The sequence below is a fragment of the Salvelinus sp. IW2-2015 genome, linkage group LG18 (genome assembly GCF_002910315.2).
Source record: "Salvelinus sp. IW2-2015 linkage group LG18, ASM291031v2, whole genome shotgun sequence".
Taxonomy (NCBI): Eukaryota; Metazoa; Chordata; class Actinopteri; order Salmoniformes; family Salmonidae; genus Salvelinus; species Salvelinus sp. IW2-2015.
The window spans coordinates 41,211,602-41,238,670 of record NC_036858.1 but is presented as its reverse complement, the minus strand read 5'-3'; the positions used below and the strand labels follow the sequence as shown (position 1 = coordinate 41,238,670).

General features: G+C 42.7%; 1 protein-coding gene across 10 annotated transcripts in view; it reads right to left on the bottom strand.

Moving 5' to 3' along the window:
- Positions 1–12: 12 nt before the first annotated feature.
- Positions 13–27,069, bottom strand: part of LOC111977783 (pleckstrin homology domain-containing family A member 1) — a 39,592-nt gene continuing 12,535 nt past the window's right edge. Inside the window, exons 3-14 of one of the 10 annotated variants that reach the window (XM_070448507.1) lie at positions 24,690–24,746; positions 24,278–24,323; positions 18,398–18,495; positions 17,861–17,992; positions 17,456–17,596; positions 17,282–17,350; positions 16,757–16,821; positions 16,586–16,649; positions 14,967–15,056; positions 11,778–11,848; positions 11,115–11,189; positions 7,345–10,215 (exon numbers count right to left, since the gene is read on the bottom strand). In XM_070448507.1, the coding sequence (XP_070304608.1) occupies positions 9,990–10,215; positions 11,115–11,189; positions 11,778–11,848; positions 14,967–15,056; positions 16,586–16,649; positions 16,757–16,821; positions 17,282–17,350; positions 17,456–17,596; positions 17,861–17,992; positions 18,398–18,495; positions 24,278–24,323; positions 24,690–24,746 (1,134 nt within the window). In that variant the 3' untranslated portion in view covers positions 7,345–9,989. Of the gene's footprint in view, positions 285–7,344; positions 10,486–11,114; positions 11,190–11,777; positions 11,849–14,966; positions 15,057–16,585; positions 16,650–16,730; positions 16,822–17,281; positions 17,351–17,455; positions 17,597–17,860; positions 17,993–18,397; positions 18,496–24,277; positions 24,324–24,689; positions 24,747–27,069 lie in introns of those variants that run through there. The other 9 variants (XM_024007426.2, XM_024007422.2, XM_024007423.2 and 6 more) reach the window with 9 other exon arrangements.

Genomic DNA, 27,069 nt, shown 5'->3' with positions numbered 1-27,069 from the left:
AATAATCACAGTGGTTGTAGAGGGTGCAACAGGTCAGAACCTCAGGAGTAAATGTCAGTTGTCTTTTCATAGCCGATCATTCAGAGTTAGAGACAACAGGTGCGGTAGAGAGAGAGTCCAAAACAGAAGGTCCGGGACAAGGTAGCACGTCCAGTGAATAGGTCAGAGTTCCATAGCCGCAGGCAGAACAGTTGAAACTGGAGCAGCAGCATGACCAGGTGGACTGGGGAGAGCAAGGAGTCATCAGGCCAGGTAGTCTGAGGCATGGTCCTTGGGCTCAGGTCCTCCGAGAGAAGAAAGAGAGTGTCACGATCGTCTATGGGTGAGAGAGAGGACCAAGGCGCAGCGTGTGGAAAATACATTCTCTTTTATTTGAAAAACACGAAACGAACACTATTATAAACCTAAACAAAACAACAAACGATCGTGAAGCTATAAACGTAAGTGCACACACAAGCTACAAACGTACAACATAGACAATTACCCACAAAACCCAACTGCCTATGGCTGCCTTAAATATGGCTCCCAATCAGAGACAATAAACCACAGCTGCCTCTAATTGAGAACCAATCTAGGCAGCCATAGACATACAAACACCTAGACAAGACACTGACCCATTAAACGTACAAACACCTAGACAAGACACTGACCCATTAAACGTACAAACCCCAAGACAAACCAAAACACATACATTCCCCATGTCACACCCTGACCTAACTAAAATAATAATGAAAACAAAGATAACTAAGGCCAGGGTGTGACAGAGAGAGAAAGAGAGAAAAAGAGAATTAGAGGGAGCATACTTAAATTCACACAGGACACCGGATAAGACATGAGAAATACTCCAGATATAACAGACTGGCCCTAGCCCCCCAACACAAACTATTGCAGGACAAATACTGGAGGCTGAGACAGGAGGGGTCGGGAGACACTGTGGCCCTGTCCGACGATACCCCCAGACAGGGCCAAACAGGCAGGATATAACCCCAACCACTTTGCCAAGGCACAGCCCCCACACCACTAGAGGGATATCTTCAACCACCAACCTACTACCCTGAGACAAGGCTGAGTATAGCCCACGAAGACCTCCCCCCACGGGAGACAGCAAGGGCGGTTCGTCGCTCCAGTGCCTTTCCGTTCACCCTCACACCCCTGGGGCAGACTACACTCAATCATAGGACCAACTGAAGAGATGAGTCTTCAATAAAGACTTAAAGTTCGAGACCGAGTCTGCGTCTGCGTCTCTCAGATGGATAGGCAGACCATTCCATAAATATGGAGCTCTATAGGAGAAAGCCCTGCCTCCAGCTGATGGCTTAGAAATTCTAGGGACAGTAAGGAGGCCTGCGTCTTGTGACCGTAGCGTACTTGTAAGTATGTACGGCAGGACCAAATCGGAAAGATAGGTAGGAGCAAGCTCATGTAATGCTTTGTAGGTTAGCAGTAAAACCTTGATATCAGCACTAGCCTTAACAGGAAGCCAGTGTAAAGAGGCTAGCTCTGGAGTAATATGATCACATTTTTGGGTTCTAGTCAAGATTCTAGCAGCCGTGTTTAGCACTAACTGAAGTTTATTTAGTGCTTTATCCGGTTTGCTGGAAAGTAGAGCATTGCAGTAGTCTAATGTAGAAGTGACAAAACCATGGAGGACTTTTTCTGCATAATTTTTGGACGGAAAGTTTCAGATTTTTGCAATGTTATGAAGATAGAAAAAAGCTGTCCTTGAAATATTCTTGATATGTTCGTCAAAAGAGAGATCAGGGTCCTGAGTAATGCCGAGGTCCTTTTATTTGAGATGACTGTACAACCATCAAGATTAATTGTCAGATCCAAGAAGATCTCTTTGTTTCTTTTGATCTAGAACTAGCATCTCTGTTTTGTCCGAGTTTAAAAGTAAAACATTTGCCGCCATCCACTTCCTTATGTCTGAAACACAGGCTTCCAGGGAGGGCAATTTTGGGGCTTCACCATGTTTCATCGAAATGTACAGCTGTGTATCGTCCGCATAGCAGTGAAAGTTGATATTATGTTTCCGAATGACATCACCAAGCGGTAAAATATATAGTGAAAACAAGTGGTCCTAAAACGGAACCTTGAGGAACACCGAAATGTACAGTTGATTTGTCAGAGGACAAACCATTCACAGAGACAAACTGATATCTTTCCGACAGATAAGATCTAAACCAGGCCAGAATTTGTCCGTGTAGACCAATTTGGGTTGAAGGTCTAGGAGCACGAGGACAGATGCAGAGCCTTGGTCTGACGCCATTAAAAGGTAATTTACCACCTTCACGAGTGCAGTCTCAGGGCTATGATTGGGTCTAAAACCAGACTGAAGTGTTTCGTATACATTGTTTGTCTTCAGGAAGGCAGTGAGTTGCTGCACAACATCTTTTTTGAGAGGAATGGGAGATTCGATATAGGCCGATAGTTTTTTTATATTTTCTGGGTCAAGGTTTGGCTTTTTCAAGAGAAGCTTTATTACTGCCACTTTTAGTGAGTTTGGTACACATCCGGTGGATAGGGAGCAGTTTATTATATTCAACATAGGAGGGCCAAGCACAGGAAGCAGCTCTTTCAGTAGTTTAGTTGGAATAGGGTTCCGTGTGCAGCTTGAAGGTATAGAGGCCAATACTACTTTCATCAATGTGTCAAGAGATATAGTATTAAAAAACCTGAGTGTCTCCCTTGATCCTAAGTCCTGGCAGTGTTATGCAGATCGGGACAACTGAGCTTTGGAGAAATATGCAGATTTAAAGAGGAGTCCGTAATTAGCTTTCTAATGATTATGATCTTTTCGTCAAAGTTGTTCATGAATTTATCACTGCTGAAGTGAAAGCCATCCTCTCTTGGGGAATGCTGCTTTTTAGTTAACTTTGCGACAGTATCAAAAATACATTTTGGATTGTTCTTATTCTCCTCAATTAAGTTGGAAAAATAGGATGATCGAGCAGCAGTGGGGGCTCTTCGAATACTGCACGGTACTGTCTTTCCAAGCTAGTCGGAAGACTTCCAGTTTGGTGTAGTGCCATTTCCGTTTAAATTTTCTGGAAGCTTGCTTCAGGGCTTGGGTATTTTCTGTATACCAGGGAGCTAGTTTCTTATGACAAATGTTTTTTGTTTTTAGGGGTGCGACTGCATCTAGGGTATTACGCAAGGTTAAATTGCACTGCTTTTGATGATCCTTGGTTGGGGTCTGAGCAGATTATTTGTTGCGATTGCAAACGTAATAAAATGGTGGTCCGATAGTCCAGGATTATGAGGAAAAACATTATTGTGGATCTTATTTATTCCACGGGACAAAACTAGGTCCAGAGTATGACTGTGGCAGTGAGTAGGTCCGGGAATATGTTGGACAGAACCCACTTAGTCGATGATGACTCCGAAAGCCTTTTAAGTGCGATTGTGGACTTTTCCACGTGAATATTAAAGTCACCAAAAATGTGAATATTATCTGCCATGACTACAAGGTCCGATAGGAATTCAGGGAACTCGGTGAGGAATGCTTTATACGGCCCAGGAGGCGTATAAACAGTAGCTATAAAAAGTGATTGAGTAGGCTGCATAGATTTCATGACTAGAAGCTCAAAAGACGAAAACGCAGTCATTTTCTTTTTTGTAAATTGAAATTTGATATTGTTAGCAACTCCTCTGCCTTTGTGGTCACTATGGTAACTATGGTAACTGTGGTCACTATGGTAATATGGTCACTAGTGTAACCAGGAGGAGAGGCCTCATTTAACACAGTAAATTCATCAGGCTTAAGCCATGTTTCAGTCAGGCCAATCACATCAAGATTGTGATCAGTGATTAGTTAATTGACTATAACTGCCTTGGAAGTGAGGGATCTAACATTAAGTAGCCCTATTTTGAGATGTGAGATATAATCTCTTTCAATAATGACAGGAATGGAGGAGGTCTTAATTCCAGTGAGATTGCTAAGGCAAACACCGCCATGCTTAGTTTTTCTCAACCTAGGTCGAGGCACAGACACAGTCTCAATGGGGGATAGCTGAGCTGACTACGCTAGTGGTAGACTCCACTAAGCTGGCAGGGTGGCTAACAGCCTGCTGCCTGGCCTGCACCCTATTTCATTGTGGAGCTAGAGGAGGTAGAGTCCTGTCTATGTTCATAGATAAGATGAGAGCACCCCTCCAGCTAGGATGGAGTCCATCACTCCACAGCAGGCCAGAAAATTATCTACAAATTCATTCTTTTGAGAGGGGCAGAAAACAGTTTTCAACCAGCAATTGAGTTGTGAGACTCTGCTGTAGAGCTCATCACTCCCCTAACTGGGAGGGGGCCAGAGACAATTACTCGATGCGGACACATCTTTCTAGCTGATTTACACGCTGAAGCTATGCTTGGTGACCTCTGACTGTTTCATCCTAACGTCGTTGGTGCCGACGGGATAACAATATCCCTATACTCTCTACACTCGCCAGTTTTAGCCTTCGCCAGCACCATCTTCAGATTAGCCTTCACGTCGGTAGCCCTGCCCCCTGGTAAACAGTGTATGATCGCTGGATGATTCTTTTTAAGTCTAATACTACGGGTAATGGAGTCGCCAATGACTAGGGTGTTCAATTTGTCAGAGCTAATGGTGGGACGCTTTGGCGTCTGACCCCGTAACGGGTGGAGGAGAGACTAGAGACGACTCGGACTCGTTGCTTAATGGGGCGAACCGGTTGAAAGTTTCTGTCGGCTGAATGAGCGACACCGGTTGAGCATTCCTACAGCATTTCCTTCCAGAAGCCATGAGAAAATTGTACGGTTGCGGTGACTGTGCGAGGGGATTTATACTACTATCTGTACTTATTGGTGGCACAGACTCGGTTTCAGCGTCTGAAGCTGGGCTTGCAGCACGGCTATCCTCGCCATAAGGTGACCGTTCTCTTGTGTATGATGAGTACAGCGACTGCAATTAGAAGGCATAATGTTAATGTTACTACTTAACTTCGGCTGGTGGAGGTCGTGTAGAACCATGTACAGATAAAGCGTACAGGGTGAAAAACTTGAATGAAAAGTCAAGCGAGGGAAAAATGTTCAATATAAAACGGTAATTGAAAAGTAAAAACTGTAGTTGGCAGGTAGCAAAGTAACGTTAGCAACAAACCGCACAGCAGCACGTAAACAAGTCTATTAGTTGTGACCGGGTAAAATAACTCAAGTAAAAGTGAAAGTCACCCAGTAAAATACTACGAGTAAAAGTCTATATGTATTTGGTTTTAAATATACTTAAGTATCAAAAGTAAATGTAATTGCTCAAATATACTTAAGTATCAAAAGTGAAAGTATAAATCATTTCAAATTCCTTATTTAAAAACCAGACGGCAACATTTTCTTTTCTTTTTTCCACGGATAGCCAGGGGTACACTCAGACATTACTAATAAACAAAGAATGTTTGTTTAGTGAGTCCACCAGATCAGCGGCAGTAGGGATGACCAGGGATAAGTGTGTGAATTGGATGATTTTCCTGTCCTGTTAAGCATTCAAAATGTAATGAGTACTTTTGGGTTTCAGGGAAAATGTATGGAGTAAAAAGTACATTATTTTCTTTAGGAATGTAGTGAAGTAAAAGTAATAAAAAAATCTAAATAGTAAAGTACTGATACCCAAGAAACGACTTAAGTAAAAATACTTTAAAGTACTACTTAAGTACTTTACACCCCAGGTCATGAAGCATGTATAATTCTGCCAGGGAGATAATGGATTTTCCTAAAATCCAGTTTTTTACTGTTCCCTATACGAACTAGTCACTTTTAGCAACTTACTCAACTCATGTAATTAGGCTACAAAAACAACAGCGAGGGATGGTGTGAGGGGTTTTATGGTGGCTGTGGGTTATAAGCCATTTATAAAATAATTATTGCTCAATCTTATAAAAAAAAGACACAATTTCTTAATTCATTAATTATGCCATATGTGTGGTCAGAAATGAATGAAACAAAACAGAAACCAATATGAGGGGAACTTGGGTGGGGATGAATCATAATCAATTTTGTAAGCAAAGCTAACATTCAAAGGTTTTTATTTCAACAAACATTGATCCTATGATAATTAGCTAACTGCTCTTTGTGGTATTCTAACAGAAATCCAAACAGTTTTCTGAAGTTGCACAWATTGAAGATTAAACAAATTGTTGTTATTGTTGGAAATATTGGCCAATTGCATGTGTGAGAAGCGGAAATTCCAATGTTATAGCTAGTGGCTTATATAGTGTAGTGAACAACACATCTCTGTTACATTAGATGCCTGTGGTGGGCTGTAAAAGATCCAGCAAACAATGGACCAATGAATCACGGTCATAAACCGCTCTCACATACTATGATTGGTTATGGGCCAGGGATATTTTAATGACTATGGTTTAATGAGGTGGTTGGACCAATACTCATGGCCCAGGCACTGGGATGGAGGTTGCCTAGGGCCCCCTGTGGGGCTATGGGGCTTGTTTAACATCCTCCTCCATCCCAATGGAGAGGGTCCTGTTTTCATAATGGTTCACTTTGTCTTGCCTTGCTAAGAGGGGAGTGAACTGACATTGGAGTTCATGACGTTTGGTGTTGTAAACACTCTTGCCATTTGAATGTATTTTGTAAAAATGACATGGCAACCTATAGGGACAATATCAACCCAATTGAAAACGACTTTAGGTTACACCCTAATAAGGAAAATAAAGCAAGACAAATCTCAACTTGGACACATTGTTGGTGTGATATGTATCATTCTGCATGAGTACATGCAAAGGTCTCTTAGGGCCAACTGCAGCTCTATTTGTCTCTCAGAAGCCCCACAAAAGCCCGTTGTAGGCCAATAAAGGCAGAGAGGCTGGGCTACCCCAGGCGCTGAGAGCCGTACTGGCCCACAGTCTATCCAGATGTTGTTTTTGTTGTCCACAAGCAACTGTATGACATCATTGGTCACCGTGGGCCTCCATTCAACCACACACACAACTTATATCACACACTGCTCACACAGAACACCCTAACATTGTTGACTGCTAACTGACTATTACCAAAGGTCAGTCTGTACAGGAGTGAGTCAAATGTAGTGTGACATTTCTACTCTGGGAAAAAAGCAAAATGTTAACATTTCACCACCAGGGGGCAGAGTAGTCATACAATTAACTATTAGGCTGAGTAACAGAGGTTGAACCATTTCTTAGTATTTAGCATAGTTTATTTCACGGTTTATGATTTCTTAGAATTGTCTAGGTCATCTGGATTTAGTCCTTGATTTTATTTCAAAATGTGTAAATGGCCAGTGGGAAAGTTGGATGAGCAGATCATGAGCCACTGCTCATCTAGGTTGAACGGAATTGCAATAATTCAAATCAACACGAGCATTTTCTAAGTGTTTATTTCTTCCAAGTCATCACCGTAATAAATAGCGACAATTAAAATCTAGTACACAAGACAAAATGGATTAGAAAAGCTTTGTTTTTTAATAGAATTTATGCAGGCACTTGAGCAGCTGTATGGTTTTGCAGAACCACTAATGAGATCTATTGAAAAAAGACAATTGAGTAGCATGGTTGGGTTAACCTTCACTACCTTGCAATACAGGCACAGGGAAGTTCAAACAGAAATATACATCTAAACACATTATATTACAACATAACAAAATAAAACAATCCCAACAAACTGTCACCAAAGAAAACCATGTTTTCACACACGCAGAACAAAGCAGTCAGTGTCAATTGTCATAACTTAACAAATCAGGTACCAGTCACTAAAAAAATGGTTAAAGCCACTGTACAGTATACAGGTATGAAGAGGTCAGGGGTAAAGCATGTTGGTGGCCAGTAGGAGTATTAATTTAAACATCTTTGCAAGACAATGACCATCCCTACCCTAGAAGTAACTGCTTTTCACTTTGGTCCCTTAATGAAGCCACCTCGCTCTGTCGCATAACTCACTCTCTCACCRAAGTCCTATTGGTACAAATCCAAACCCCATTACAATACCCTGCAGGATTAGGATTAGGCAAATGTACATGGCTTGGTTAAGAACTGCACAGTCCTCTCGTACCAGTCCACAGTGTGTACCAACAACTTTCTAACTGTGGTACTATAGTGTGGGTAGAGTGGGATTGTTGTAGGTTTTAAAGTCAGATAAAGAAAATGTATGTTAGAATAATTTGGTCATACACTATAAATTAAAGTAAATAACTAAAGACAACATTAGTTCAATAAAAACAACAGTGCATGCATGAAATGAACAGGTATGATTAGTTCTATGTTACTTGACAACTATTCAGTCATTAGAGAATATAGCTTGGCGCATTGCAGTCAAAAACATGATTTTTCTGTGTTTTATATATATTTCCACACTATGAGGTTGGAATAATACTTTGAAATTGTGAAGATTAAGATAATGCCATTTTTGTGTAAGAGCTGTTTTGTGTATGAGTTTGGCTTGCCTGGTGATGGTATAAATGAATAAACCACAAACAAAAAGGAGTTTCAAACCTCTGCCAGGAACAGATGGTTTTCAGGTCCCATTAGGGTCTTCCAATTATGCCCCTCACTCAGACCACTCCCAGAAAGACCAAGCAAAAATCTTGATTGAGAAATTGCTCTTTGCTAAGAAGCTATTTTCGTATTTTTTTTAACAGTAATGTACTTAATTGTTACCCAGAAATTATTTGATATTGAGATAAATGTTGCATTGGACCTTTAAAATATCCACTTACTTGCTTGCTTGGCACAGAGTGGTATAAAATATTATCCTCACAAATTGCTGAATTAATCTGTGTGAGTCCACATAGTCATGAGCTGCAGGTATACACTGAGTGTACAAAACATTAGGAACACCTGCTCTTTACATGACAGACTGACCAGGTGAATCCAGGTAAAAGCTATGATCCCTTATTGATGTCACATGTTAAATCCACTTCAGTCAGTGTAGATGAATGGATGTTTAAGCCTTGAGACAATTGAGACATTGAATGGCACACACACAATCCGAGGGAGAATGGGCAAGACAAAAGATTGAAGTGCCTTTGAATGGAGTATGGTCGGTGCCAGGTGCACCAGTTTTAGTGTGGAAGAACTACAACGCTGTTGGGTTTCCCGTGTGTATCAAGAATGGTCCATCACCCAAAGGACATCCAGCCAACTGGACAACTGTGGGAAGCATTGGAGTCGACATGGGTTAGAATCCCCGTGGAACACTTTCGACACCATGCACTGACAAATTGAGGCTGTTTTGAGGGCAAAAGGGGATGAAACTCAATATCAGGAAGGTGTTCCTCAAGTTTCGTACACTCAGTGTGTATATTTTAAATCAACATAAAAAAATATATTTAAAAAAAGTTTTCTAAACTGAATTAACCCTATTAAATAAAAAAGAAGAGAGCAAGCAGGTGGGAGACAATGGCAAATGGCGCAGAATCTTTGGTGTAGAGTTCAGTGTGAATCTCACCCTCCCAGCCCACACAGAGACAGCTGATTCCAGGACTTCATGTGAATGTCCACAGGCCTTGACCACTGAGTAGATGCCAAACAATGAAAACAAGGAGAGAACGTAACCCCCCTGTCTCTTTGTCTGAGTGACCTCCAACTCTAATGTGACTAGGGTTGACTAGCTGGGGAAGATTAACAGCTTCACAAACAGGGGGTTGAGATGGTTGGAAGTCAGACACATTATAGACTAACTTTGGCTTGGAATCCAGTGCCTGCTTTCTGTCATTTCCATCCAAATGACTTCTGTTCAGTTTGGTGGAGATGAGACAAGCGGCCCACTGTTCAGCTGCCCTCGGATATTCAAAAGCATTCTTCTCATTTCCCCCACTATCACTGTTGTCATACAGCCTCTCCTCTGTAGCCCACCCCCTCTGCCAGGTTACGGGGTAGTGTGGGGGTAGTTCATGGGTCAGACTTCGCTGACCGGCAGGTCATCAGCGTCCAGGTCAAGGGGGGGTTCAGGTGGGTAGGGCTCGAAGCTGCTGCGCCGTCTCCATGGCGACTCGAGGGCAGTGTCGGCGGTCACTTGGACAGGCGTGTCTCCTGCAGGGACAGTCGGGCGTGGTTGGGTCGCGGCAAGAGGCTCATGAAGTGCTCGCTGTCCCACGCAAGGCTCCGAGCGTGCACCGCCCGCGACAGAAGGGCACCCTGGGTAGGGTGGCACTGCAGATATGGGCGAGCAAGGGACGGGGGGCCCCGGTTGGCTGCGGTAGAATGTGGAAGGGGAGGAACGGCCACAGTGCTCCTGCTGAGAGAGGAGGGAGGCGTGTGTCCCACAGAATCACAGTCAGATGGGAAACATGGTGAGTTGTGAATAGAGCCAGTGCCAGACTTTTGGTGTAGCGGCTGATGCAGCAGCAGTGGTAGTAGTAGAAGTAGTGGTAGCCGCAGTTGCAGACCGTAGAAGTGCTAGCAGAGCAGTGACGGGTACAGGGAGGAGTGCAGTGGTAGTGAAAAGCAGAAGAAGTGGTAGTGCTCATTTTTTTAAAGTTAGTATTTCACTGTCAGATTTCAATCTCTGTAAAAAACAAAACAAGAGGGGGTGGGGAATAAAGTAAGTAAAAAAGAAAAACATGTCAGTGACCAGTTGGTGTTGTTATTGGGAGGGAACATACGCAGTAGCACCTACTTACCCAATCCATTTACCCAGCAAAAAGAGTTAGTGACGGATACTTAAATAACTCCCGATTGCCTTTGCTGGCTATTCAAAAATATATTTTCTACCAAATCTATGTTGTGTAAAGCATCACCAAAGTCATCATAATTCTGTATCATGCATTCAAACATGCAGCCGGGCACAGAACATTTGCCAAAACATATGTGCATGACTTGAAGCAGACCATGCAACGGAAACACCTACACCGCAACTGCTTATGTGTGAGTAAACAAAGGGCTGAGTGATTCTTCAAGTATGCCAGGGCGGTTAGTTTAAGAGCTTCAGAGTACATGTGCTTATACAGAAGTCGTCATCATACAAACATGCAGAACACAAAACACACCAACAGCTAAACTGTTATTGATGTTAAGAAGACTAGGGTTTAGTTCCCAAAGACAACATTAATTCAGACTTCAAGTTGTCTTGGCTTAGAAAATGAGAAGTTAACTGGGTTATGCAAGTCAACAGTTTGAGAGAGTAAACACACATACAGGCAGCGGACAGGAGGTAGAACTAGAGACAGGCAGGATGTGAGACATCTAAGACAGGTACACAGCTGCAGGAGACTGCAGAGAGAGAAAGAAAGACAAGGAGAGTCAGAGACATATGAAGTGACATGACAGGACAGAGACAGGAAACAGGTCTGTGCAACAGCTTTCATCACTGTACCAGAGAGGCATTAGTTGTGTGTGTGGTAAGGGTTTCAAAGTTACAGAGGGATGTTTAAAAAGTTTTGTCATCTTCAACAATGGTGACAACAGGGCCTATCAATTGCAAGAAGTGGGAGTGAGTGGGGTGTGGAAGTGGGAATGAATGGGAGGTAGTGACTAGCTGCAGAGGTCCAGGGAGGTTAAGCTACAGTAAGTCAAGGGAATGAGTTTATGGGACTAACCCCAGGGCTGACATAGAGCATGAAGAGGAAGAGAGGAAAAGCAAAAAAGCAGAGGTAGAGGAGAGGAGGACTTTGAGTTGGAGTTATGGAATGGGCAGCGGGGTGGAGGGGTTAAAGCCCGCACAGGGAGGGACATGTACAGTTTGGTTTTTAGGGAGGCAGATGGGTGACTCTCCAGTCCACACCATGACATAAAAAAACAAAAAGTGAGTGAAAACCAACAGTATATAGAAGGCACTTTGGGGTACAGGAGCTGACATACGTGCTGCACTCCCCGATTCGGGCCGTATACCTCTGTATACAGGGGTTTGACAGCCGTCTGGCCTGCCGCATCTGCAACAACACAGTGGACAGCTGGATTAGAGCAGGCTGGGGAGGGCCAGCCTAGCCCACAGTACAGGGGGAAGAGAGGGAGTGGTAGAAAGAGAAGTATACATGTGGAGCAGGGTTTCCGTTAGTCGGTAATAGCCTGCTTTTGGCCGATATTTTTATTGATAAATAAAATTGGCGCCAGCCAACTGTCCGGGAGAATTAAAAAAAATCCCATTGCAAAATGCTTTCTAGCCTATTCATTAATGGAAATACCAGTCGATGTCATGCTTATCGGTCGATGGGTTCATTTGCATAACTTTGTGGAATTAAATTGGCACAGCATAAAGATACAGAGCCTAGTTTAAGTGAAAAATCTCTCAGACAGTGCGAGAGCTGCTGCTACAACTCCTGGAGTGAAATGAGCTTTTATAAGCCTAATCACTGTGAAACAATTCTTAATAAAATTGTGTGTTAACTGCTTTGATTGCCACCATTTAAAAAGAGCTGATATTTTTATTTCTCAACTGATAATTGAAGCTCACTTCCCATTCACCATTCAAGTGCATATAACGGTAGGCAAGCTTCAGCGCGTCACACACCACTATGCAATGATCTGGAAACAGTATGCATTTTTTTTTTTTTAAACATATCCTTAATTGTTTGAAACCAGAATGCTGTACTACATATATGAGGCTTGTTTACCTAGCTTCAAAGTAGCCTAGCCAAAATATGACCAAACGTGGAGGCAAATATTTTATAAAGTCTTCCATATGCCATTGAAACCAGTAGCCTATTTCTCTCATGTTCTACTGGCTTTCAAATCAATTATCTTTCATTGTCCAGCAGCTAAACGATCTCGCCTCTTTCTTTTTTTGTACAATTTTATTTGTCAAACAATAAACCTAAAACAGACAAAAGACAAGACAGACGCATGCAAACTTCGACATCGCATCTGCCCAGACTCACGTTTCCACCACCTCAATCTCCAGCACCTGCAATACTCTTTTCCACATGACCTCAAACTGCACCACTCTGCCCTTCTTTGTCGCCCACACCCTTTCAATATTCAAATAATAATGCATTTGATTCTTCCACCATCCCAACAATGCAGGATCACTTGGATTTTCAGTTAAGCAAAAATTTTCTACATGATTGATGAGAAAAGTACAGTACAACCCATTGGGTCTCACCCAACCCTCATATGCCATGTCTTGAAATATGTAGACAGACAGAATTAAGGTAACTGTATATTGTAAAACTTCTGACAGCCAACTTTCTAACTCCGCCCATAACGTTCAGACTTTATAGCATTCCCAGAAGGCATGAATCATCGAGTCAGTGTTGGTTTTACGCTTAAGACATGACTCAACCGTTGTGCTGTAGAATTTCTGAATTTAGTCTCTTGTATAATACATTCTGTACATTAGTCAATATTGGATTAAGCATACATTTTAATTAACTATAATTGTGTTAGTTTTGTTCCAATACTCCATCTTGTGCCGATATCAGATTTTTTTAGGTCTAGGTACAAGTAGTTCATATTTTTTTCTAAGCGATTGTCAGTTGGATAGGATCTTTGCAAGGTTTAGTATATATCTTACCTATCATACGAGTATCATTTTACATTTTACATTTCAGTCATTTAGCAGACGCTCTTATCCAGAGCGACTTACAGTAGAGTGCATACATTTTATTACATTTTTTACATACTGAGACAAGGATATCCCTACTGGCCAAACCCTCCCTACCGGCCAAACCCTCCCTAACCCGGACGACGCTATGCCAATTGTGCGTCGCCCCACGGACCTCCCGGTCGCGGCCGGCTGCGACAGAGCCTGGGCGCGAACCCAGAGACTCTGGTGGCACCAAAATTGCTTTTTAATTCTGTCATGGAAATAATTGTATTTCCTATTACCAAGTAATTTACAGTTTCTATGCGGGACAAGTTATCTGTGAATTCTGAAAAGCTATCCAAGGATTGTTCCATAAGGGGTGTGTTTTTAGGGAGTGATATTGATTCTTGTAGAATCCGTTACATTTTCTTCCATATTTTTATCATGTTCTTAACTATGAAGTTGTTAATGTTCTTTGCGCCATCATTTGAAAACAGACCTCCCCTTTTTCTGACAGATATTTTCATCTCAGTCTCATGAAATCGCTCGCATGTGCAGTGCACTTTTGACTACAGTGTTTTACTGCTAACTGCATTATGCAACGAACATCAGCAAGTAGTCTACCGCATTGTGCACATTGCTGCGCCTATAATGTGAACAAATAATAGTTGATCAACATTTTATGCTAAACGTTCTGCTCTGTTGCATCAGCCTCATTGCTTTTTAAAATGTTTTTGATGTAGTCTAGGCTACTGGCTGTATGAATTTGTGATGTATCCTCCCACAACTGTCCCAGAGTTTTTTTGGAATACGCTATTTCTTCCTCGCACAGAACGAAAAGCTGAACAATAGAATAGGTACACCTTTCTACTACGGGGGATAGTAGATTGACATAGACTAGTGATGTTGCTGTTCGTTACTCGTCTTGTTGGCTGAGGAAAAGTACACGTGGACAGTTACGCTAACATCTTCAAACGCACATCAGAATTTGTCGTTGCATCCTTGACTTGCATGTTCTGTTAAGAAGAATTACCATAATCTAAATGTGATTTGTCATTTTGAGCACAGTGGGTGGACGCCCTTATCAGGTTACGCACCCAATGGATATGGGTCTGGTACATTTCTCAAATGTCCAGTAAATTAAACTGCTGCCGGTCAAATGTCCGGTGCCACATTTTTCTAACGGAAACCCTGATGTGGCGATTGCCTATGCAATGCCACTGTCACAAAGAGGGCAAATACCTACAGTAGGAGGGGGACCTGGGTGAGAATGCCAACCTCTACCCTCTGCAGTCAGTACAGAATGTGACATACTTTTCACTCCTCCCTGCATCCTCACTGTTTGTGTGTGTGTGGTGTGTGTCTGAGCCATCTCTCTTGGCTTGGGCTGCCATGAACACGTGAAACAAATGGAGATCAGATCAGTTTGTGTTGCTACTAAGGACCAGACAGACAGGAGACTGGCCAGAAGTGACAGCGCATGCAGTAGCCCTATAACCACAGTGGCCTGCTGGGTGGTTACATACTGTGGCTGCAGATCTCCCAGGTCCCCGCTGGGCTACGATGGCACCAGAGACAGCCTTGATCCAGCTGTGCATCTCCTCTGGACTGTCAGCCTGCAAAGAAAGAGGAGACGGGAGAATGAGGCAGGGGGATGGAGGAAGGGAGTGGGGATAAGGGGCAAATAGTAAAGTGGGGAAAGTCAAGGGTGAGGGAAAGAAATATACTGAAGGGGTAAAATTCTTGACATTAATCTACACCAGGGATTGGCAACTGGCTGCCAGCCCGTGGATCAATTTCCCAAAAATATATTTCAAAACATTCTTGGGGTTCTCAATTTACGGATGAGTTACAATAGTAGAATACACAAGGTGCGAATTTGAAATGTGGTTGTGCATCAGCGTTTTTTTGTGTTATGTCAGTCACAGGTTGACATTTATTGTTACAAGTCTTGTCCTGGAGGCAGAAGTGAGCGATATCCCCTTAGATAGGCCTTCTGCTAAATCAAAATTACCTATATTGTAAGAATTCATGAACAAAAATGAGCTTTTTGGTCTTAATTTAAAGTTAAGCATTAGGGTTAGCAGTGTGGTTAAGGTTAGGTTTAAAATCAGATTGTATGACTTTGTGGCTGTGCCAGCTAGTGACCACTGCAGAGCTGCTTTTAGAACATGATTCATTATCACTCAATTAGCCCATGTCAGCAAATCTTTTGGGCAGGATTGGTAAATTAGTCTAGCTAGCTATCTAAACTTGTAGTAATCATGGTCGAATTACTGACCGGTGGGGCCCCAATGATTTTAAAAGTCACTCTCACTCAGATATTATATTAACATGTCAAAATATGTAAAATTGCAGGAAATTAGCTATAAAACTGCTAATTGTCCCCCAAGGTGAAATTGGGGAGGGGACTGTGGACCGGCTGCTGTACGTGATATCTCAGACAGCACTGGACCGATTCTGATGAAACTTGGGTAAATTATGCGTCTTACCATAGAGCCAGCATTTACAAAAATACACTGATTGGCCCAAGGCACGAGCTATCGTGATTAACAGAAATGTACTAGGTCACACGTGATATCTCAATTGGCCCAAAGGGGGGCGACCATAGAGATTCTATTAAATTACCAGAGGGGCTATGTCATAAACCCTCTAAGTTCCAGAATGGGGTGAAAATGGCAGACATATTAGTTAGGGAGAATATCAAACCAGTCTAATTGGAATGAATGGCTGTACAGGCATAATCCTGATTTTATTTATGCAGGAGATATCAGAAATTGCGTAATATAATTATTGTCAACCTAAAACATTGTCATATAATCATAAATACAGTTTATACGGGTTTTATACACATTTTCWGTATAAATAGCCTTTAAAATGTATGTAAACAGACCATACATGTCTCAATTTTTGTATGATAAAATATCAGTAGTTGTTGTATTTACAACTTGTCAATGTCCTATCATCTACTGATTTCAGCCAGTGTATGGCTGTGGGTCCCCCCGGATGGTACGCCAGCGGCCACTCCAGCCCCTCATCATTAGTTCAGATTTTTTGTGGCCGCCAGCCCCACCAAAGTTGCCCATCCCTGATTTAGACATTATGTAATAGTGTGTTGGTAAAAAGATGTTTGGTCTCTTCTCACCTGGATGTAAAAAGTCCTAGAAGTGGTGACGACCTCAAAGAGATTATCCCTCATCATGATGTCACTGGAAATACAAAGCCAACAGTGATCAAAATCAAAGTTGGCTACATGCTAAATGTAGGTGGATGTAGAGGCTACGTTTTACCATGACAATGTTGAGTTGTGCAGTACCTCTGTTTGCACTCCTGAACTTTGTGGACCTCTTTCAATGGAATCATTCTCAGAGGCTCCTTCTCCTGAAGAAAGAGGGGGAGCGGTTCAAGAAAATGAAAAATAACATTTTAAGAGCCCAAAATGTATAACATAGTGCTATAACGTGTGCTATATCCTTATGACACTTGCTCCACAGTCTTTGGGAATCCTCTTTGTCGAGTAAAACCAACTTTCAAGACCTTATTGATACAGTATATTTGGAAGACAAGGGAGAAATACTGTCCACTGTTAATGCCAAATAGACACATGCTGGTACAAAATATGGGCAAGCATGGAAGTGCTTTGTGGTGTGTGTGTGTGTGTGTGTGTGTGTGTGTGTGTGTGTGTGTGTGTGTGTGGGTAGGGCACAGAGACAGTGGCATGCTAGGACATGTGTAGAAATGGCATAAGATTCCAGGGACTTGAGGTGGAGCGGACAAACCCAGTGTGAGTGTGTAAAAAGTCATTCTGGTATGCTTTCCAGCGTTAATGAAAACTGCTTACCAGATCTGATTTGAAGTAACTCATTGAGTTCTCCTCCAGTAAGAAATATCTCCTTTTCCAATTTCTCATCTGGGGAAAAGAAAATAGCAATTTACTTCCTCATACTCATGGCCTCATACTTTAACCTAAAATACCCCAAACTCAGAGCCCCTCACTGTACCCCACTACACTCACCACAGCTCCCTGCTTCACACAGTAGCCAGACTTGATGACCGCCCGGTCCTGGGTCGGCCTTCCCAGAAAGTATGGCAGCTGGCTGTACGACCTCCGCAGCAACTCACGCTCCGAACCCTCCTGGCCCTCACCCCCTTCCTGCTGTTGGAGGGAAATACACCATAGGTGATTTACATCCACAACATCTCAGTTAATTTACAACTAAATAAGAGGCTGACTAGGTAAGGCTATATCTAGTGAGGCCGAGTTATGGGGGTAGACATAAGTCATTATGGCACATTCAGTCCCACTTTATTTGGATAGTACCCTAAAGAAAGACTGTAGATGCTCAAACTATCAACTGCAACTCTATTGACATGCAACTAGCTAGGGTTAGGGATAGGTAGGGCGGCTAGCCTTGGCTACCTGCGTCTGGGTGATGATGGGAACTCCCCCAATGATGTCAGTCCTGTAGGAGACCTGCTTCTTGGGTCCCAGGATGTCCAGAAGAGCTTTCTGGTTCTCCACATTCTGTTGGGCATTACATGACTTTGGCACCTGCAAGAGAAAACAGTGTGACAAACATTCATAACATGTACAGTAGACCTCGATTCTGTGACTGTTTCAGGGGGATAACACCTTAGGACAACCATATTTCTGTGTATGTTGGTTAATCACTGCCGCAGACATCCGCTCCTGTTCCTAGCCCTTTTTTGAGGTTGGAGGGATTCCAAGAGTAGAGTGGGAGTACTGCACAGCTCCCCCAACTCAAGGGCAGAAAGGTACCAAGAATACACCATCCTGAGTCACTCTCTGACTCACATACAAGTGAAATCTTGAGATTTTACTCACTTTAAGGAAATATTCAGTCACGGACAGGAAATCATCATTTTCTAAAGAGGACTAGGCAGGGTCTTCAGGTTCTTAGTAATAGAAGACCGTGCAGAATTGAGTGAGACTCACAGTGATTTTGGTGGCCTTGTTGAGAGCATTCACCCATTCCACCAGGTCCTGCTGATCATTGGCCTGGAGGAAGAATTTCCTCATGCCAGCATTGATGACTGAGAAAGAGGAAGGGAAAGGCCAAGAAAGAGAAGGAAGACAATAGTGAGTGACCCAAATCAAAAGTTGACATGAAAATGTTTGTTTAACAAGATAAACAAAAAAGGGCTCGAGGCCATCACAAATCACACACGCACTTGTCAATCACAAAGGGGTTTTAGGTCAATTCCTGATTCTGGCACAGAGAGCACTCCTGTCTCCATACATCGTTCTCTCGTAATTATTTAATCCCCAACTTCCTCTACTCGTCGCCTTCTCCCCTTCTGATCAATGTGTTAAATTACATCATAGCCGAGCCTACCAGACGGGCTAAATACCTTTTAGAGCACCAGCTCTTCCGGATGACTCTGTGATCACGCTCTCCGTAGCCGATGTGAGAAAGACCTTTAAACAGTTCAACATTCACAAGGCCACGGGGCCAGACGGATTACCAGGACATGTACTCAGAGCATGCACGGACCAACTGGCAAGAGTCTTCACCAACATTTTCAACCTCTCCCTGACTGAGTCTGTAATACCTACAAGTTTAAAGCAGACCACCATAGTCCATGTGCCCAAGAAAGCGAAGGTAACCTGTCTAAATGACTACTGCCCGTAGCACTCATGTCGGAAGCCATGAAATGCTTTAAAAAGCTGGTCATCAACACCATCATCCCGGAAACCCTAGACCCACTCCAATTCGCATACCGCCCCAACAGATCCACGGATGACACAATCTCAATCGCACTCCACACTGCCCTTTCGCACCTGGACAAAAGGAACAGCTATGTGAGAATGTTGTTCATTGACTACAGCTCAGCGTTCAACATCAGTGCCAACAAAGTGCATCACTAAGCTAAGGACCCCAGTACTAAAGACCTCCCTCCACCCCCAGTTTGTAAGGGTAGGCAACAACACCTATGCCATGCTGATCATCAACACGGGGGCCCCTCAGGGGTTAAGTCCCCTCCTGTACTCCATGTGCACCCATGACTGCGTGGCCAAGCACAACTCCAACACCATCATCATTAAGTCTCTCTCACTCTCTCAGCGTGATTCATCACTCCAGAGAACACATTTCTACTGCTCCAGAGTCCAATGGCAGAGAGCTTTACGCCACTCCAGCCGACACTTGTAATTGCACATGATGATTTTAGGCTTGTGTGCAGCTGCTTGGCCATAGAAACCCATTTTATGTTTGTCTATGGAGAATGCATGGCTGGTTGCAAAAAAAAATACGCGTCAGCAACTGGTGTGGCTGAAATATCCGAATCCACTAATTTGAAGGGGTGTTCACATACTTTTGAATATGTAGTGTATGACAATCTGGATACCGCACAAGCCTAGATACAATTAATTTCAATACTGTTTGGAATGATTTAACCCACAGATTACCGATTATATTGACCAGATACTCTAGTGGCCGCTCTAACAATGAAAATATATTTCTTCAAAAATGGAAAACAGTCGGGTGGAGGCAAGATCAGGTGGGCCAATGAGAGGGCTACACGCGTGTGAACAAAAGGCACAATTCCGATAGTGTTTTTTCTCAAAGTTAAATCAGTACACTCATAACAATCTAGGCATTACAAAACTTCTATTCGATCAAATAAGCCACACGTAGCAAATAAGCCATAAAATGTTTTATCCAAATTCGACACTCATTGACCGCCAATACAAAACTCCTTGCTTGGTGAGCAAAGAAATAAGAAAAAACGGCACCTGCTGGAGAAGACAGATTTTGGCCTCTTATTATCCCTCTAACTTCGCCTCTTTCTCTGTTTTACCCTATTTTCTTCCAACAGGAAATCCGGTTGACTGACAGGCTTCCCAGACTGCCTCCAGTCTTAAAAATGTTCCTTAAGGTATCTTGTATTAGTGTACCAAGCTTGATACTTGCATCATAAAATGGAACAATTATTTCATCTGCTGGACTAGAGATAACATAACTGACACGGTGTTAATGGCCCGCAAGTGGTTTTGGAGCAGCCTGCGACAGTTTAATAATGTAAAATGCCAACAGAGATGCACCCAGACCAGCGCCAACGCGCAATAGAAGGAAAAAAACTTTATGCCGGTAATATGGGTGACAACTTTTGAGACAAGTGGCTCTCTGTAGTAATGGTGCAACCACCATGGTCACGAATCTGTGCTCTAGGGCACTCAGAAACAGCAGTACAGCGAAGCCTAATCATTACAAAAATTATCTGGCACAGCAAAATATTTGACAATAAGATGGTTGCACTTTAGAGTCCTGCTCACAAGTCACATCCCCACTTGTTATGTCCACACAAATCCCACAGTGATAGAAACTGAAAGCAGAGAGATCATCACCATTGATTGAACATTAATGCTGTGGATTCAATGAGTGGGAGAGAATCAGTAACAGGCAGACATGGCATGGGCATTTTGTTAAACATACTGAAACAAGTAGACCATGGGAAAAAATAAGATCAGGCAATTAATCTAAATGTGCTAAAATGAAACTAAAATGGTATCATCTGACAGGGGTGTATATACCATGTTACCACAAACAATTTACCCCACTTTAAGCTGTACCAACACAGTCTGGCTGAAGAGGTGTGTACCAAAGGTGGTGGGGGTTATCAATAGAAGTGACTAACAAGCTGGGAGAGGTCGTCTAAGATCTGACTCACAGCTGCAATCATACACACAAAACGTGTGTGGTTGAGTCACACAGCAGCATCAGAGCCACAAACACACAGACATGAACTTGCCACTCTGACTCTCATTTTATTGTAAGTCCATCTGGGAAGTATGACTGCGTTTCTCAAACAGCTTTCAATGAAAACACCCATTAACACATGTGCGGTAGGGAGGCGCGGTGGTAATTATAGTCGAAATCAACAAAACAATACACGCAAACAGCGGTTTTAAAAATGCCCCAGACTATCTAGAATGGGTTCGATTAGGATGCCAGCATCCTATCAAAACCCAAACAGGGACAGTAAACGTAGTGTTTCCTCCAATTGAGGACGATGGGGGACTTCCAGATTGTCATACCAACCTTGTGCCACCTCAGGATATTCAGAAATACCGGAACTCAACACAAGGTGCACTATTTTCAAACCCCACTGATCTATTTTAAGGACATATATGCCAGCTTATAAAGCTATACAAATAATAAAACAAATTGTTATACTCACAGTTTGTTGCATGCACAAAACAAACATTATGATCCAGGAGGGGATTCTCTGCTGTTACCAAGTGAAGCTTGTTTTTGGAAGAAGCTAACCCCTTCGCTAGACAGTCAACTAGCTACTAAATGATCAAACCAAATGCCCTATTGCAAAGCATTTAGCACATTTCAGACTTAACTTAATAGTTAAAAAATATTTAGCCGGCAAACATTTAGTTGTGAATTCCATACTGTAACTAAATCACCTGGCGTGTACTGCACAACAGTGAGTGACTCACAAGGCTCTCTCGTCGTTGTGTGCTTTTTAACAAACATCACCTAACTGGGGACAACCGGTAAGCTTCAAATTGAAAAATGTATCTCCTAACGTATTGCACAAGAGGACTGCAGTTATTTACATAAAACCAGTTAAATGTAAATCTACGTAACCCCCCAAAAGTTATTGTTTAACATGAGATGGCCATAAACAACAATAACTAGTAATGCTGCATACTCAAATAAAAAGGTTAAAATCTCATCTTTCTGGTAAAAAAAGAAGAAGTAAACTGCTGAGGTGTAGTCACTTTTCAGGACACAAGTTCAAGTATAATATGAAATATTTTATGATGCATATCCTATTCAACAAAACTGTACGAACAAGGCTTGAACGGACTTGTATGCTTTATAAATATAGTGTCATCAAATTATAAAATTACTAAGATTTCACCTTCCTTATAACTGTAAAATACATATTTGTATGTTTAGTGTTAGAGAAACATTGCATATTTTCTCTTGATCAAAACGTCTGCCCCGTCTTCCTGAACTTGCTAGGAACTCGCCTTTCATCTCATTAATATTGTCCTTCTAAAAGTGATTTTTTTTGGTTTAAAATCTGAATTATTTTAGATGAATGGCTATATATCAATCTCTGAATGTGCTACAGTGATGAAACCACTCTCTCCTACTGCACTACAATGTAAGGATTGCACGCATGTGCTTTGTCAGTGGTGAGTTCAGCCAAGAGTTGATGGAAAGTCGGAAGAGCAAATTAAATGGTAGGAGGGACATCCCAGATACAAGTGGTTTCAGATCTCACATCTTACGTCACACGGGCTAAAAAAAAATTACACTACTGTGTCCGTTGGGAACCAGGGCTATCGCTCATTTCGATCTATGGTGTCCACAGATCAATTTATAAGCAAAGATGTCGGTCGGAACCGGTACCAGAACCACGCAGGTCCCCCAAACGTGGGACTTCACATTTAAGAGGTTAAAAAGTAGTTACAAATATTCAAATGTATTAAAAAAACGTCAAAATAAATAGTTAACGGTATTGACAATATTGAAAAAAACTAAAAAACATACAGTGGCTATTTCCAAATATGCCGCTATAAGGTATACCACCCAAGCCTAAAAGCCAATTTATGCCTGATGTGGCAATACGGTCCTGAGGCTGTCTCTTATACACATCTAGATGTGTATAAGAGACAGGCTGTGCGCCTCCCAAATGTTTTAGCAATGCGGAGGGCTCTGTATAGCTGCACACTGACATGATTGGTTGACGGTAGGTGGGGCTGTACGTCCTGTATAAACACAAAATCACATCCGTGACAACAGATCTGCACCGCAAAGCACAAGTAGTATGAATGCCCTGACTTCTACGGAGGCCGCATCGCAGTAAATGCTGTACGGCCAATGCAGATGCCGGAATGACCATAAAATCAGCTTTAAATGCTGACACACACACACACAATTCTGAACCAGATAAACCAAGAGGGCAAGAAGGGACCATATACAGTAAGTACCCTGGTCAGCTGCTACCCTGCATGCCTCTGTTGAAGCTAAGCAGGGATGTCCTTAGCATGTCAAGGGGAAAGCAAGCAGAGGTGAAAGAGGTGAGAGAAGGGCAAGTATGCATTCCTCCCTCAGGTTCAAGTTAATCTAAACACTCTAGCCTTGTGTACATAGTGGCATCTGTCAGGGCAGACAGATGGTCATTGTCAATCCTGAAAAGATATGAATGTATTGCTGGACAGAAACATGGACTCAGCTACCCTCATATGACTTCATCATTTGGCCAATTCAGCTCACACAACTGGGGAAAAAGAGCCCATGGCCATATAAACTTTATTTTAACTTTTTTTTATTTCACCTTTATTTAACCAGGTAGGCTAGTTGAGAACAAGTTCTCATTTGCAACTGCGACCTGGTCAAGATAAAGCAAAGCAGTTTGACACATACAACAACAGAGTTACACATGGAATAAACAAACAGTCAATAATACAGTAGAAAAAGTCTATATACAGTATGTGCAAATGAGGTAGGATAAGGGAGGTAAGGCAATAAATAGGCCATGGTGGCGAAGTAATTACAATATAGCAATTAAACACTGGAATGGTAGATGTGTAGAAGATGAATGTGCAAGTAGAGATACTGGGGTGCAAAGGAGCAAGATAAATAAATACAGTATGGGGATGTCCACTACAGTTTAGAKGTCCACTAACCTTCTAAATCTAGAACTAAGTTTACAGAACTCTGTATACAGTATCTGTGGCTATGGTTTATAAATACTGAAAAGGTCATAAAAAGCCCAGCCAAGTCGCAAACATTTCCATATGAATTGAGCAGAGGAAAGAGAATAGTTATTCTCAAAACAATCTTACCAAAGCAAAACTCCGCCTTTGGTCTTTGCTTAGTGGCGTCGCTGACCTACAAGGCAAGAGAAGTACAAAAACCACAATTAACGATTGCTCACAGTGAACGTACACAGAGTATTTAAAACATTTAGAACACCTGCTCTTTCCATGACAGAGTGACCAAGTGAATACTATGATCCCTTACTGATGTTAAATCCACTTCAAATCAGTGTAGATGAAGGGAAGAAGCCAGGTTAAAGAGATATCAGATGCCAGGCAAATTGGTTTGTGTCTGGGGGGGGGGGGGTGCAACTCAATATTAGGAAGATGTTCTTAATGTTTGGTTTACTCAGTGTATATTAATATCCCTTTTTTCAACAAGCACCTATCGAGAAAGTATAAAATCAATGATGTGCAAATTCATTAGCAAATCTCTTACCTTGGAGATGTATGTCAGTTTGAGTGAGCCAACACAGACCGCACCAATGGGCAGGTTCTATATGGGAAATAGTTAGGTGAGGAACTATTATATAGCATTGAATACTGCATATTGTTATAAACTCTGATGCAAACCATGACCTTATATGCGGGGTGCTCTCATATTATGCATTTGGGGTATTCTAAAGAAGAGAGCGGGTTACGGGGGAACTTCAACAAAAAATGAGAACAAAAGTGGATTTAGGCTACATTGTTTGGTTATTAAGATTCTGATTGAACTTACAGATTTTCTCTCTATAAAAAGAACATGGGGGAATTATTCACTCTCCGCAAAAGGCATGAATAACTTATGTTTTAGCACACTCGCTAAGTCTGTAAAGATTGTAGGGCTGGCACAGGGAGGAGAAGCTTCATTTCCAAAAGTTCCAAATACACAGGGGGGTTTCACCAAAGCCGTGTATTATTCATTAGGTATGTCATAGTTGTTTTTCAAAGATGCATTATGATGCATTACAAGCGCAAAACATTTGAACAAAAATGCCAATTTTGACATTAAGCGGGGCCATTTCGCATAACAATTAGTCGTAAAAATATCATGGCTATATACAGGGAGTAACAGTACCGAGTCAATGTGCTGGGGTATGAGGTAATTGCGGTAGCTACACAATATATACAAAAGTATGTGGACACCCCTTCAAATTAGTGGATTTGGCTATTTGTGTATAGAAATCGACTACACAGCCTTTCAAACCCCATCAACAAACAAGGGCACAGTGACATTCAACGCGGCACCATCATAGGATTACACCAACTAGTCATTTTGTCAAATTTCTGCCCTGCTAGAACTGTAAGTGCTGTTATTGTGAAGTGGAAAGTCTAGGGGCAACAACGGCTCAGCCGCGAAGAGGTAGGCCACACAAGTTCACAAAACAGGACGTCAGCACATGAACTGTCTGTCAGGTGCTTCATGAATAGGATTTCCATGGCTGAGCAGCCGCACGCACACAAGCCTAACATCACCACGTGCAATGCCAAGCGTCGGCTGGAGTGGTGTAAAGCTCGCCGCCATTGGACTCTGGAGCAGTGGAAACGCATTCCCTGGAGTGATGCATTACGCTTCACAATCTGAAGTATCTGGGTTTGGCGGATGCCAGGAGACCGCTACCTGCCCGAATTCATAGTGCCAGCTGTAAAGTTTAGTGGAGGAGGAATAATGGTCTGGGGCTGTTTTTCATGGTTCGGGCTAGGCCCCTTAGTTCCAGTGAAGGGAAATCTTGACGCTACAGCATAAAATGACATTCTAGACGACTCCATGCTTCCAACATTGTGGCAACAGTTTGGGGAAGGCCCTTTCCTGTTTCAGCATTACAACGCCCCGTGAGGTCCACACAGAAAAGGTTTGTCGAGATGAACTGGCCTGCACAGAACCCTGACCTTGCTTCCAGACAAACTAAACACCTTTTTTGCCCGCTATGAGGATAATATAGTGCCACCGACACGGCCCGCTACCAAGGACTGTGGGCTCTCCTTCTCCGTGGCCGACGTGAGTAAAACCCTCACAAGCTGCCAGCCTAGACGGCAACCCTTGCCGCGTCCTCAGAGAATGCCCAGACCAGCTGGCTAGTGTGTTTACGGACATATTCAATCTCTCCCTATCCCAGTCTGCTGTCCCCACATGCTTCAAGACGGCCACCATTGTCCCTGTACCCAAGAATGCAAAGATAACTGAACTAATCGCCCCATAGCACTCACTTGTCATCATGAAGTGCTATGAGAGACTAGTCAAGGATCATATCACCTCCACCTTACCTGTCACCCTAGACCCTCTTCAATTTGCTTCCCGCCCCAATAGGTCCACAGACGATGCAATCGCCATCACACTGCACAATCCCATCTGGACAAGAGAAATACCTATGTAAGAACGCTGTTCATTGACTATAGCTCAGCATTCAACACCATGGTACCCTCCAAGCTCATCATTAAGCTTGAGGCCCTGGGTCTCAACCCCACCCTGTGCAATTGGGTCATGGACTTCCTGACGGGCCACCTCCAGGTGGTGAAGGTAGGAAACAACATCTCCACCCCGCTGATCCCCAACACTGGGGCCCCACAAGGGTGTGTGCTTAGCCCCTTCCTGTACTCCCTGTTCACCCATGACTGCGTGGCCATGCACGCCTCCAACTCAATCATCAAGTTTGCAGAAGACACTACAGTGGTAGGCTTGATTAACAACAACAACGAGACGGCCTACAGGGAGGAGGTGAGAGCTCTCGGGGTATGGTGTCAGGAAAATAACCTCTCACTCAACATCAACAAAACAAAGGAGATGATCGTGGACTTCAGGAAACAGCAGATGTTAGAATTGTTCTTCTTTGACAGAG